The 14,244-nt window shown below is 29.8% G+C and overlaps 1 protein-coding gene across 1 annotated transcript; it reads right to left on the bottom strand.

Moving 5' to 3' along the window:
- Nucleotides 1–2,716: 2,716 nt before the first annotated feature.
- Nucleotides 2,717–8,192, bottom strand: LOC125846488 (serine carboxypeptidase-like 25). The gene is made up of 8 exons (XM_049525920.1): nt 7,776–8,192; nt 5,790–5,993; nt 4,223–4,398; nt 3,845–4,126; nt 3,599–3,729; nt 3,427–3,522; nt 3,247–3,352; nt 2,717–3,148 (listed from the first exon to the last, which is right to left on the bottom strand). Exons 1-8 carry the CDS (start codon nt 8,029–8,031, stop codon nt 3,005–3,007), a joined length of 1,395 nt encoding a protein of 464 aa, XP_049381877.1. The 5' UTR covers nt 8,032–8,192; the 3' UTR covers nt 2,717–3,004.
- Between the last annotated feature and the right edge of the window lie 6,052 nt (nt 8,193–14,244).

The raw sequence follows: 14,244 nt of genomic DNA, 5'->3' as shown, positions 1-14,244 counted from the left end.
TTTAAAATATAGATCAAATGGATGTGGTAAAATTATTTAAAATAGTTATAAGAAATCAAGTTGTTTGTTTTTTAAAAATTAATAAATACATTACTGGAATAAAGGTTTTTCCAGTCACAAATCAGTAATTTTGTGCTATAAAACATGATTATTTTTTCACTCATTTTTCGTCGAATCAGCTAAAAAATGCATGATGAAAAATACTCTCACTTAAATAGTAAGAATTTTTTTAATTATTTTCCTATGAAAATATTATTAATTTTTCTTTTTCACGTATTCAATCAAAATATTTATGTGAAAATAGTCATTACACATATTTTTTTAATATACATAATACATGAATGAGTGTGACTTGTGAGGGTGAGTCACTATGTTGCCAACCTATAGTGTGAACGTTCTTGGCAGCTTCATAACAGTTTTATTTTCCGTATAATTAGCAGCCACGAAAATACTGTTGTGCGTGTCAAATTTGAATTTGATAGTTAGACATATCAAAACAAGACACACATAGATTAACTGATTGAAGACAAGTTAGACATGGCTCAGTAATGCGACATTAGTCCCAACACATGATAAGTTTTGTAAATTGCAGCAAATGTGATAATTCGTCCGTTAACAAATTTCTATGAGCCCGAATTTAGTTAATTCTTTCGAACTAACAAATCCAACTTGGATTCCATATTAGTTTAATTAATCTTAAACTACATTTTAAAATACCTAATATTATCTTGGTATAAAGTATAGTACAAATAATTATAAGGCTAAACACATATGCAAATCCTTAAACTTGTCCTTAAATTTCATTTTGGCACTTCTTTCTAAAGAATCAACAAAGTGGGATGTGTGTACTTCACATGCCATCATTGTGTTAAAAAATAATGGATGAACATCACTTTTAAAAAAAAAAAATTTTTTAGAGTTTTTGTACATTATTGTGTGAAAAAATAATCGGCGAAAGTGTGTTGGTTTTTTTTAAAAAAACAATTAGTTAATCTAAATAACATCACATATATTTTTTTTCATATCTAGTCTACTTGGACTAACTCAAATATCAGTTTTCTAATTTTTTTTCATTCAACTAAATACAAGTAAAAAAAAATTCATGTTCATTGCTAATTAATAACACTACAAAAAAATGTTGAAACTCAATAGACTTCGTTGGATTGTCATTGATTTTTTTAAGAAAGAAAATCGTGCACTTTCATCGGTTATTTTTCACGCGAAAAACTCTTAAAAAGATATTGTTACTTTTTTTATAAAAAAAAAACAATGATAATCCGTCAGTTTTAATTTTTTACAATAATTAACAGATGATCGTCGATTTTTAAAATGCAAAATTGCAGTTAAATAACATATATAGAAATAAAGAAATCATAAAATTAGTGTTTTGTGTTAAATGGTACATAAAAGAAATAGAGTTGAAGGGTAATCTTTTTATTATTTTTTAAAAAATACTTTTTTTTATTTTTTTTAAAAATATATTTTTTTTGTCTTTCACTTTCTTAGAGAATGTGTGGTGCACACCCTCTGCCACATCAGTTAGAAGTGCCAAAATGAAACATAAAAATTAGAGTTAAAGGGTTAAAATGGAACAAAGTTGAGTTGGAGTGTCAAAATGAAATTTAGGAACAAGTTTAAGGGTCTGCATATGTGCTTGGCCTAATTATAATAATAATGAGCCCACGTTGTTGGTCCAAAATAGATTAGATGAAGGACGACATAAATGTTGATCAATTCTGTCCTCTTCCCTAGTTTGTTAAAATGTCTCTTTCGTTTGATCAAGAAAATACAATAAAGATCTCCATGTTTCCATGATCCAATTCGACCAATTAAACACTAAAATTCTTTCTTTCTTTCTTTCCTTTTTTTTTTTTTAATTTTCTTCTCATGGATGATGGATGGCAGATATTTAACAATTTTTTTTTTTACTAAGTTCGATTTAGAAATTCTCAAAGTACCTTTTTGATATCACAATAATAATTAATTAGCATAAAAGTATTAAAGCAAAAAAAAAACAATTCTGGTAAAGTAGACATTAAATTTGGGCTTCAAAGGAAAGTCAACAAAGAAGACAGAATTTTGGTAGCCCAAAAGTAGGCACTAAAATAGTCATGTGCTTTGACTTTTCACATTCAAATTCCTAATTTGAAGACCGAACATAAACAATTTTGTTTTAATAATTCCTTACCATAATTTTTGTGCCTTGTTCATAGAAATTATTTGTTTGGTTATTTTGTGGATTAAATTTCACCCTACAAAGGAATTGAATCAAATTTATTACTACTTTTTTTTTATTGAAGGTCAATTTAATTAAATTGTTGAAAATAAATTAAATTAATTCAATATTTAAAAATCAAAAAACTATATGAAAAATACTAAGTTCTTGGTGTCAATATTGTATGCCAAAAGAAGAAGATTTCAATAGTATCCCATTATTTAGTGGAGATAGAATTTATTTTAGTGGCCTTTAAAAAAGGACCATTTGTGCAAATATTCGAATTCATGATGGGTCCACATTGTGATGAATACACAAAGAAGTTTTAATACGGCAATCGCTGAAGACCCAAATTCAATACTGTCTTTATAGTTGGATTTGAATAATTAAGAGATTATTTATTATTTTATATTAAGTAATTTAAAATCGAATATAAATAAGTAAAGAATATTTCAAATCGAATATAAATGAGTAAAGATGGATTGAAGAGATTATACTACGAATAAGAATTCAACCCCTTTTTATTGAAATACGAAACATAAAGAAAATTCATTTTCCTAAAACACGTGGAGTAGAATTCAAACCACAGCTACCTAATATTGTTACAACAAATTGATACCTTTTTTTTCCCAACCAAAGTCCTAATGTAATCTCCCTTTTTCCCATCAGTTCTCTTTTAAAAGTTGAAACAATTCTTCTTTCAACTTGGTACTCTTTAATTCTTGGCCAAGAGTGGAAACAATTGACATTTTTGAACCATAGATAGTAATAATTATAATGTCACAACTATCATGACTTGGGAAGTGGCTCTCCTTTTAAAAATGATCTAAATAGTTGATAAGCTGCCCTTGGCTTGAATAATGGCACTTCATGACCTGCCCCTCTTACTGTTGCAAATGTTAGACCTTTGTATACCTCTGTCCAGCCTCCCACCTTACAATAACCATAACATAATTACATACGTTGTCAGTGCATATACGTTAAATTTAAATGGACCTTAAAAAACTAGAATTCGGTTTTTTATTACTGACCTGTTTTTTGACATACCAAGGGTACCATGGAGTTGTGGTGGATAACTTGAGCTGTGCTAGTGAATACCTTGTCGCGGTAACGGGTACAACTGAGTCTACATCACCACTGCAAAACAAAAAATGATCAAATTGAGTTGCCCTGGAATTTTGGGAATAAGTTTTCAACTCAATATCACATACCTGAAAACCCAAATTCTCAATCCAGCAGCAATTAGTTCCCGGTAGATTGGGAGAATCGAGTCATCTGTATCGTTCCAGTTTCGATTCAATGTCTCACTGTAAACATAGGTGCAAGATCAATCAGTTGCAAGATCAATCAATATAGTGGGAGTTTGAAAAACAAAGTATTTACCTGCAGGCTGTCCATTTATAAGGAATTCCTGTTGTATTCGCGTGCATAGCCTTCTGCACATCAGGCCTGTTGTAGTAAATTTCTGCATACTTCTCTGTGCAAGGATCATAACCTGATAGCTGCTTGAACATCTAATTGATGGAAATCCGAAAAATCAAATCAGAAAAATCTCTTGAGTATACATTATACCACTATTAATACCTTGTAGATGTTATAAAATGTTGCATTTTTCATACACATATGTACCTTGTAAGGTCGGTGGGGTAAATTCATGGTCTGCCTAGTTGAACTGCTACCATCAGAATTGTTACAAGGAGGAGCATAAATATTGTACTGATCGATGTTCCCAAATTCTTGATCCATCGCGTAATAGTACAATGATTCACACTCGTTTGATTCTTTATGGCGTTTGAAATCACAAGTGTTCACCAATTGCTTGTATGTCTTATCAGAGATCATAGCATGGCTCCACCAATATGTCACAGTTCCTAAGTTGTCATAGTAATTATCTGTCACAGCATTTCCCACCTGCATTTTGATAAAAATCGAAAATTCATCTCCAACAAGTTTCAAGATGTTATTTCAATTAATTAATACTCCAATATGTAGACATTGAGAGATTACCATGAATCCTTTAAGGTTGATTGGGTTCTTAGAATTGGCATTGTAATGAACTATTTCTCTGGCTAGCTGAGGGACATAATGACCAGCATAGCTCTCTCCGGTGATGTAGACTTCACGATTTCTGTAGCGTGGGAACCGATTCATCCAGTGGATAAGGAACTGTAGTGAGTCCTTAGCTAATAAAAATACACAAAAGAGTCATCATCTTATTCAAATTAGACATGTATGAATTAATCACTTGACTACAATGAATTAACAAAGTTAGTGCAAAAAACAGGTGCGGATAAGGTTTTTCCAAATCGATTGGACTAGACAGAACAGAGTACTAATAAGATCAAGCACTCAAGTCATATAATATTTTTCAACGATTAAGTCATCCATTTCTTGGAGAAGATTTTTTTTATCAGTGGCGAATATTTAGCTGTTTGATTGATTGAATAGTACTATAGTGGTGATAGTAAAATTGACTCCAGATAGCAAAACATGTAGGGTAGCTAGCAATTGCAGCATTGACTCCAAAAATCTGAAGGTAGGCCACATTGCAATTGAGTGCTAAAATGCACATTCTCATGTGCTCCTAAAATGGGCACTTTGCCACAATTGATTACACAGAGGAAAAGTCATCAGCAAGCATGCCACCATCACTTCATGTTTACTAGATTACTAGTTATTAGAGAATAAGCAACCAAATATGATTAATTTGTTTTAGTAACATGTTCCATCCGTCCAAGTTTAAATGGGTTGCATTATGATCTAGTCGTAATCGTTGACTTGACTAAGAGCCCGTTTGGATTGGCTTAAAAAAAAAAAACTTTTAAGTCAAAAATAAAAAGTCAAACTGAAATGACATTTAAGTCAAAAAATAAAAAGGAGGGAGAGACCTACTTTTGATTTCTGACTTATTTTAAGTCATTTTAAACTTATTATAAGTCATTTTTTACTTTGTCAAACACTCCCTAACTTATTTTAAGTTATTTTTGACTTATTTTAAATTATTTTTTATATTTGTCAAACACTTTGAGAAGTCAAAAACTGACTTAAAAGTAGATTTGACCAACTTTTAAGCCAATCCAAACAGACTCTAACATGACTGTTTGGATAGACTTATAGCTTATGACTTGTGAAGCAATAAGCGGCATATAAGCCATAAGTTAGAAATCCTAACTTGTGATTTTTCAGCTTAAGCTTAAAAGCACTTTTTTGAATTTACACAAACTCTACAAAAATGGTTAAACGCTATTTTAGCATAAAACCACTTAAAATAAGCCAATCCAAATCGGGAAAAGAGAGAAGTTTGGGCCACACATTGAGCAAATTGCGTTATGATCAATTAACTAAAACCCATTTAAATCCAAAAACTTGTTCATTTGTCACGTTTAGTCAGAGACAGGCATGCATCACTTTCATGTTTACTACATTAGGAGTTAGAATAAGCACCCAAATATGACCACAAATTGATGGTCAATCAGTCTACAGATTGAGACATTTCTAAGCCAAGAAAAAAATAATTGAATTAGCAATAAGACAAACAGAGAGGGCCTAATCTAAGTCAACATCATGTTCGTACCAGTGCGAAAATCCCCGGTGTCAAGGAGATCAGAGGATCTATTGCTGTAGGAAAATCCAACTCCTGCTGGAGTTTCAAGGAATAGTAAATTTGCCAATTTGTTCCATGAAAACTTGTTCACATACAGCCCTGAAGCCGTCTTGTTTATCCTGAATGGCCCTATTTCTTCAGATGCACCATAGGCCACTGAAGAGCATCCGGGACCTGTTTTTTCCAATGTAAATACTCAATTTTTTGCACAATCAACAAGCTATTTCATCCAGTTTTTCAGTATATCAGGCTTATTACAAAGCGAACTAAGATTTGAAACTTACGAGTTCAAGTATCTTGTCCTTCCAAGTCATAGTGCTCTAAATTGATTATTCGTTAGTAGATGTTGATGAATATTTTATACGAGTAGCTCAGTTACTTGGCTACATGAATTTCCACTCATGATTAAAATTTTCAAATTTAGAATGAATTAAATATTTAGAACTGTAAAGTTTAAAGACGTCACTTGTACATGTTGAATTCACCTATGGTTGTAAAATTTATTAGTGTCAGCCCAGAAATCTGAAGTAGTAGCAGAAATTACTAGGACTATATATAAGGGGTCCCCGCAGAAGGGTGTGTCTCCTTTATCACAGATGGTTGAGATGAGCACATGTATCTAATAATGAATAATATGGTCAAGAAATTGAAACCTCATTTATAAGAAAATGACGACAGATCCCAAACAGTACTAAGTTTAGTTGGCTACAATTTAATGTTATCAACAGAATTCACGGTAAAGAATCTTTCCTATTCTCACTTGAAAACACCTTATTTCTGAGGTCAGGGGCAGGGGTGCAACGGGGTCCAACTGAACTTCTTTTGTTGAAACATTATATAATTATGAAAATAGGGTAAAAAATATTACTACTCCTCATCCTTCTGCATATAAAAAAATTGTTGAACTCCATTAGTTAAAGAATCCTTACCTTAAAAGAATGGAAAAGTTCCACATGAGATTAAGGCTAGTGTAATCTTTCTCCTTTTGAACTAGCTTTCGGGACGTGAATACGTCCAATACATAATTTTATAGATATCAGAGGACCCACATATTAAGTACCAGATGTCCGGCATGAGGGGGATGTTATCATGTTAAAGAATTAAAAAGGCTCACATGGATGGGCTCATTATAAGACTTGGTAATATTTTTGATAGGTAATGGTTTAGCTTATGAAATTTAATATTTGAATATGTTTTTAACGAGGCAGTTGGGTAGCTGACATGAGGAAGGTGGTTGCGGAAGCGTTATTGGTGTGGGCATCTATCTTAGACCAGTCTGGGCACGAAATGAAGTTGAAAAATTAAATGAGGACTGTATTTTAAAGGAGTTGGTTGTAACAGCATTGATTTTCACTGCGTGCAAATATTAATATTAAGAGAGAGAAAGAGAAAGAGCAACTGGCAAAGGTAATGTCTTATCTGTTCATGTATAATGAACGATATCAGTCAACAGTTTAGTCATGACCCCCCTATCCCAGTACTCAATTAGCTAAAAACCCTCAATAATTAACCGACAAAATGACTTTTAAATGCACAACACATGATGTATGTATGAGTCAAAATACATAATCAATGACTAATTTCAAAATAGAGTGAGATTTTTTTCCCTCTCTCCTGTTTCAATTTCGCATTAGAGTCCAACTAATCGAATAAACGATTTTCTTCCACATACCTACTGAGTTTGAAACGGAAACATATAGTTACAAGAAATACAACCCTTTTTTCTTAAGATCTCCTTTTTAGTTACAGGAAAAGGAAGGATGAATAAAACAGTAACCAGAAGTTCACGTAATCATAATTAGTGTTCCATTTCCCGAAGAAGTTATATATGTGTCAGACATTAGCCACTTTTACTTTTCATGTTTGGCTTTATCAAAATTAAATGGATCATTTTAAAGTAAAAAGAGAAAAAATAGAAGGCAACTTTCACGTAGAAATTTAAGAGAGAGATCTGACCTCCATTGAGCCAAATAACCAAAGGCTTAGAAAGTGGTTCATCAATAGCTTCAGTAAGCCAGTAAAATAGAGCTCTTCCAGCAAATTGATTGACAGTGACATACCCTGAGTACTGATGGAACGAAACCTTGGGTTGTCCAGGTAGCGATATTATTCTATCAGCGTCTTCTTCATCCTGATGTTTGTTTAAATTTGCAGCACTTACACATACAATTGTTGCTAAAAGCAAAAGCAAAGCTAATTTTCGTTTGGCCATATTGTTGTTGTTGTAGTTGGGTGGGCCTTAAGAACGAAGGAAGAAATTAGAGGTTGCTAGTTGGGGTGTGTGAATAGTATGATATAGGTCATCAAGGGCGGGAGTGTAATGTTAATGGCCGCTCACCCTCCAATAAATAGGAGAGAGAGAAATTACTTATTGCATGAGTTGATGATATAGACGCGTTCGTCATTTGCTTGTGCTGGGTTTAATTTCTCTATACTGACTGACACACACACTTAACATACATAATTCCTTTCTTTTTTATTTGTCTCTCATATTTTTATTTTTGTCAATTTTAGTAAAAAAAAAAAATCGTACAAATTTAAGATCAGACATTCTTAAAAAAAATTAAAATTATTTTATGTTTTTTTTAAAATCTTGTTTGGTTGGTTGATCAAAAATATTTTTACTAGAAAAACAAGTTTCCTAACCGACATTTCAAGTTCAGTGTCTTCTCCCTTATACACTCAACTCCCCAACCCTAACCCTCCACCACCCTTGAACCCCTGTCCATGCCACCGTCAAACCCTCCTCCCCACTACCCCAGGTCCTGATCCCATCCGATTTGAAAGTAACTAGGGCGTTATGCAGAAGCTTACAATTGCAAATCAAATGAGGATAAATTAGACGACACATAAAACTATACTAAAAGAAACACATATTATTATACGATATGACCAATTGACCTACATATTTAAAAAACTAATTAAAAGCATAAAACTGTAGAGAGAAAATCTCCTCATAAACAAAAGTTTCTAAACAACTATATTGTGGATGCTATTGTATTATGCTATAAAAATATGATCTTTAATTTATAGATCTCCAAACTTTTCTTCTAAGAAGGAATAACTCAAATATGAAATAAAGTTATATTTTTCTTTCAATAAAAGTTAAAGCATATATGGTAGTAATACTTTAACTTTTCTTTTTTTAAGGAAAAAAAATAAATTTCAAATAAGATAAGAAAATAAGGGAAAAACCCTAATACCCACCACTCCTCGAACCCCATTTTATTATCATAGTATTTTATTAGATTGTATATAAATGATTTCGAAATAATATATTTGTACTTACTTACAAAGACTAACAACTATAAATAAGGAATACACTTAATTTTCAAAAAAAAAAAAATTAGAAAAATATTTTTCATTAAGAAAAAAAACATTTTCTGCGTACCAAACACATCACCGGGGACAGTACGGCTTCAAAGTGGAACAACATAATGAACAAAATATTAAGAATATATTACTATTACATTAATGTCCCATGCATACATATGAAAAAAGAATTGGCTGAAGCCAAGTCTTGTTAATTTGTTGTTGTAACTTGTAACTTGTATCCATGCTGCGCATCATTTACGTACTTACTTAAAGTTAATTAAAAAGATAATACATATTATTTTTATATTATTAGCTTAAATGAAAAAACTAGTTGATAACTACATATAACTATTCAAAGTAATTTCAATTAATAACTATTAAAAGTAATTCAAAGTTATTACTCCTTTTACTCCCTTTTACTATTCCGGTATTTATTTTGCAAAATAAATAAGTTTATGAAGAGTTTATTTATTAAATTCCCTTATTTAGGGATACTAAAACTGAGACTCTAATAAATTTGAAAAGTATGGGTACTTAATGATAACGATTTCATTGATAAAAGAATGATTAAAACATGAGTCGTAATTATTTATACTTTCATTACATATAAAGTTAAATTATTCCACTACATCCTTACTCATGTAGGGCACAATTAGAAATATTTGATTTTGTACCTCTTTACAATTTAATACATATACACAAAAAAAAAAAAGATTTATAACAAATTTCTTCTCTTTGTAGATGATCATAAGAAATTATTTTCGCACAAATAATTTTGATCCGTCAATTAGAATATTTGTTTGTTTTTTTTTTAAATAATTGTTTGAGGACCAAAGTCAAGTCCAAGCACTGATTACATGATGAGAGAACATACAATTATTATTGCAGATGATGATAATACTGTAGTTAGGTACATTTATATTTATTATAATAACAAGACACTTGACTTTTGTTTTAATAGGTTACACTATAGTTTTGAAAATTTGAATAAACCAAATTAGTATTCCTTCTTCTATATAATTGTGGGCACACATAATTTCATTATCTATCAAGGGCCGCAACCCACCCCCTCCTCTAATTATATAGAAAATAATTAACACATTGCATAGGTCCAAACTATATTTGTAAAAAAATTATTTTATTTTATATCTATATTAAGTATTCATTTATTGTCACAGAACAAGTATATTATATTAACCGACTTAACATTTGAATTTAATCGCACAACATGTCCTATCTACTCTTGTCTTGCTGATGTAAGTGAGCCAAAAAAAATAAAAATAAAAATTAATTATTAATAATTGTAATAACTAATAAAGAAGTAGATATTTGCACGAATGCTTTATCATATGATTTTATATTGTATATTATATATTTTTGTTAGGGTCAAATAGTGCCGAACATCTTGCGTTAATCCCTCTTGTGATTATTGGACCACCCCATTTATTGCAAATAGTCAAAATTAGAAAAATAATAAATATGATTGATATAATCAAAATTAATCGTCATCGAATCTCAAAACATTCTTTAAATTAATAGATTAAATAATATATTTATAAAATAATAATATTTCATCATCCCATCTATATTAATTTAGTGAAGTTTTAATTTATGTTCATTGTTCAATACTAATTTTCTATTTATTTACTTTACTAAGTTACTTTTATTAATTATGTTTCAAATTTAATTACGAGCACTGCAATAAGTTTGAAAATATTACTTACTGATAAGAGATTTTTTAACCAATCTCTCCTAATTTAGATAAATGAATAAATAAAAATACTTTTAACATATTGCACTATAGACTGGATTATCTTCGTTTCATATTTTACTTGTCCTGCATTGATCAGACACACTTCTTAAAAGAAGTTTTAATGTAGGTATATTTTACTAAATTAATCTTATTAATGATATTTTGAAATTTTAATTTTTACTTCTATCATTTTATGTAGTTATTAAATACAAACGGTAGTAAAAAAAAAAAAAAGTTAAATTTTCTTAATTTGCTTAAATAAATATTTAAAATAAAAATAAAGAATATAATAAACCTCTTCATTTTAGAAACTTTGGAGAGTCCTTAGTTGACATAATGTTCGTGTAAGTAGGCATCAATAAATTCCATAAATTAAATTGCTGGAAACTCATTATGAATCAAAAGCTAGTAGTACATACTCGTTAGTTATATGTAGAAGGTACTACTCATTCCATTTCATTTTACATGTCATATTCTGTTATCGAGAATTCAATTACATGAACTTTCATTAATTTTTTAATATGTAATTTTTTCATCATATTAATATGAGAAAATTTACAATTTACAGTAATTTAAAAATTATTTTCAACCATCTAGTGGTCTAAATTTAAAATATTGAATCAATCAATTTAGTTTTAGAAATATGTGACAAATAAAAGAAAACGGCCCACAAAATTCTTAAAAGTAAATATTATTGTGAATCTATTGTAGTATGTGTTAGTTTGGGAGTGGCAAGTGATGACCACACAAATAATGCATAGGCAGTTGGATTAACTGAATTCTGAAAAGGATCAATCTTAAAAAGAATACATAGTTACGTTGTCATGGTCATGATCATATATTATATAAGCAATTTTGGTTTTACATTGCTATAATTAAAAAGAAGTTAGTATAACAATATATTGTTTGATCGATTATAAACGGAATAAATTGATCAAATTCAAATGGGGTTTCNTCTAGAAGGTACTACTCATTCCATTCCATTTTATATGTCATATTATGTTATCGAGAATTCAATTACATGAACTTTCACTAATTTTTTAATATGTAATTTTTTCATTATATTAATATGAGAAAATTTACAATTTAGAATAATTTAAAAATTATTTTCAACCATCTAATGATCTAAATTTAAAATATTGAATCAATCAATTTAGTTTTAGAAATATGTGACATATAAAAGGAAACGGCCCACAAAATTCTTAAAAGTAAATATTATTGTGAATCTATTGTAGTACTCCCTCCGTCCCTTTTTAGTTGTCCACTTTAGAAATGACACACAGATTAAGGCAACAATGATTAGCACAGTGAAGTTACAATTTTACCCTTATAACAACTTTTCACTTTAAAATTACAACCACTTATTTGAATTCAAGTGAAATAAATTGGAGGGAAACAACATACACTTTTACAATTTTCAAGAAGTGTAAATAAGGGTATAATAGGAAAAATTTTGTTGTCCTTTCTTGATTTGTCAAAATGGACAACTAAATAGGGACAACTAAAAAAGGAAATATGGACAAGTAAATAGGGACGGAGGGAGTATGTGTTAGTTTGGGAGTGGCAAGGGATGACCACACAAATAATGCATAGGCAGTTGGATTAACTGAATTCTGAAAAGGATCAATCTTAAAAAGAATACATAGTTACGTTGTCATGGTCATGATCATATATTATATAAGCAATTTTGGTTTTACATTGCTATAATTAAAAAGAAGTTAGTATAACAATATATTGTTTGATCGATTATAAACGGAATAAATTGATCAAATTCAAATGGGGTTTCTTTTCCCCTAAATTTAGCAATTTGTTGATGAAAATATTGACTAACATCACTTTGTGACCCCTCTCATACAATTTTCTTACGTTTCAATCATTTGGCTTCTAATGATATATAGTGCGTGGATATGAGTTGTTTTATCATCTCATCTGTCTTTTATTCTCCAATGTTTATTTTTCTACTTATAATCATTCATTTGACATAGGATAGATGAACCATTAACGATGGTCGTCATAAATGATTATGATATTTTTTTATTATTAATCAAAGACTTTGACTATTTAAGTATCGAGCAAATTATATTAAGGAGCGTTAAGTTTCTCTTTTAATGGGTTTCACACGACACAGATTTAAATTAATTCATAATTTTTTGCTACTTATTCTTTTTGGAATAATTATTTAGTAAATAACCTACTTTTTCCTTATTTCTCTTGCCAACTGAGTATGACCCTTTTACATCATAAACTAATTTTATTTTATTTGAGCAACCACAACCTAAAATGTTGTAGATATTAGATGACATTTATTGTGTTATCAGTAGAATCAAGGGCTATATTTATATAAACTTTTAAAAATAGGGATAAGATCTAAATAGCGGCATAAAAAGGAGGTATTTGTATAAAATCATCAAATTGATCAGAGTTTAATATGAATATCAAACAGAAACAAAGAAAACACCATAAATGGCTTCATTTGATAAATCGATTTTTTTTACAAGAATAACATTTTAAAAAAAAAAATATTATACTATACTCATAAGAATCATCAACTATATCTAAGTTTTCAAGCTACTTGATACTCTAAGACGTGAAAAGTAATGCGGATAGTTGATTGAGCAATATTAATGATGGACTAAGTTGGAGGAACTATTTGGAGCCCACAAATAATTTGACGTCACTATTGAAATATCCTTATTTTTTTATTGAAATTTTCTGTTGAAAAATATTCATGCGCTATTTCTATAGATATTTTGATTGGCTCGGATAACAAAAATAAAAAAGAAAAAATGCAATTTTTTCATTAAAAAAAATTAGAAAATTTCCACTATTTTGGTGTGAATCAGTTTCTCACTGCATTTTTTCAATGATCTGCTTTGATGAAACTATGTTCTATAACACAAATCTTTCACTGATTTGCAGCGGAAAAACATTTGTTAGTGCATGAATGTCATGGCTGTGACAAGATTAGTTATGGTTTAAATATTACTAGGGGAGTCCACATAATATATGTTCATAGCTTAGTTTGAATTGGATTGATTAGGTGGTGTGAACTATTTACTCATCATTTTCCTGTTCGTTTACAGCTTTTTTCCTGAATTCATTTTCATTTCCAACGAAACAAGAACAAATTTCTTCAAGTCTCTCACTTACTTTCGGGGTCGTTTTAATTAAGAAGTAAGTCATTCATGTATAGTATATACAATTAATATGATGTTTCATTTAAAATTCAGTCACTAATATATATATAAGTTATGATGAATTAATATCACATAATTCTAACCAGCTATCAAACGTTCCCTTAATTACTTCCCTACCAGTTCAACCAAATCATTAATTTATGAGAAAAAAATGTACTAG

Source organism: Solanum stenotomum, chromosome 12 (genome assembly GCF_019186545.1).
Source record: "Solanum stenotomum isolate F172 chromosome 12, ASM1918654v1, whole genome shotgun sequence".
Classification (NCBI taxonomy): Eukaryota; Viridiplantae; Streptophyta; class Magnoliopsida; order Solanales; family Solanaceae; genus Solanum; species Solanum stenotomum.
Note: the sequence above shows the minus strand (reverse complement) of the source record. Positions and strands in the feature narration are given on the sequence as shown.

What these genes read in the sequence shown, in the direction of transcription:
- LOC125846488 (XM_049525920.1), bottom strand. Translation starts at nt 8,031, where the DNA reads ATGGCCAAACGAAAATTAGCTTTGCTTTTGCTTTTAGCAACAATTGTA. An exon ending in TATAAATGGACAGCCTGCAG is followed by an intron (nt 3,523 to 3,598) that starts GTAAATACTTTG and finishes CTATGTTTACAG; the next exon opens with TGAGACATTGAATCGAAACT. An exon ending in TTGAGAATTTGGGTTTTCAG is followed by an intron (nt 3,353 to 3,426) that starts GTATGTGATATT and finishes TTTGTTTTGCAG; the next exon opens with TGGTGATGTAGACTCAGTTG.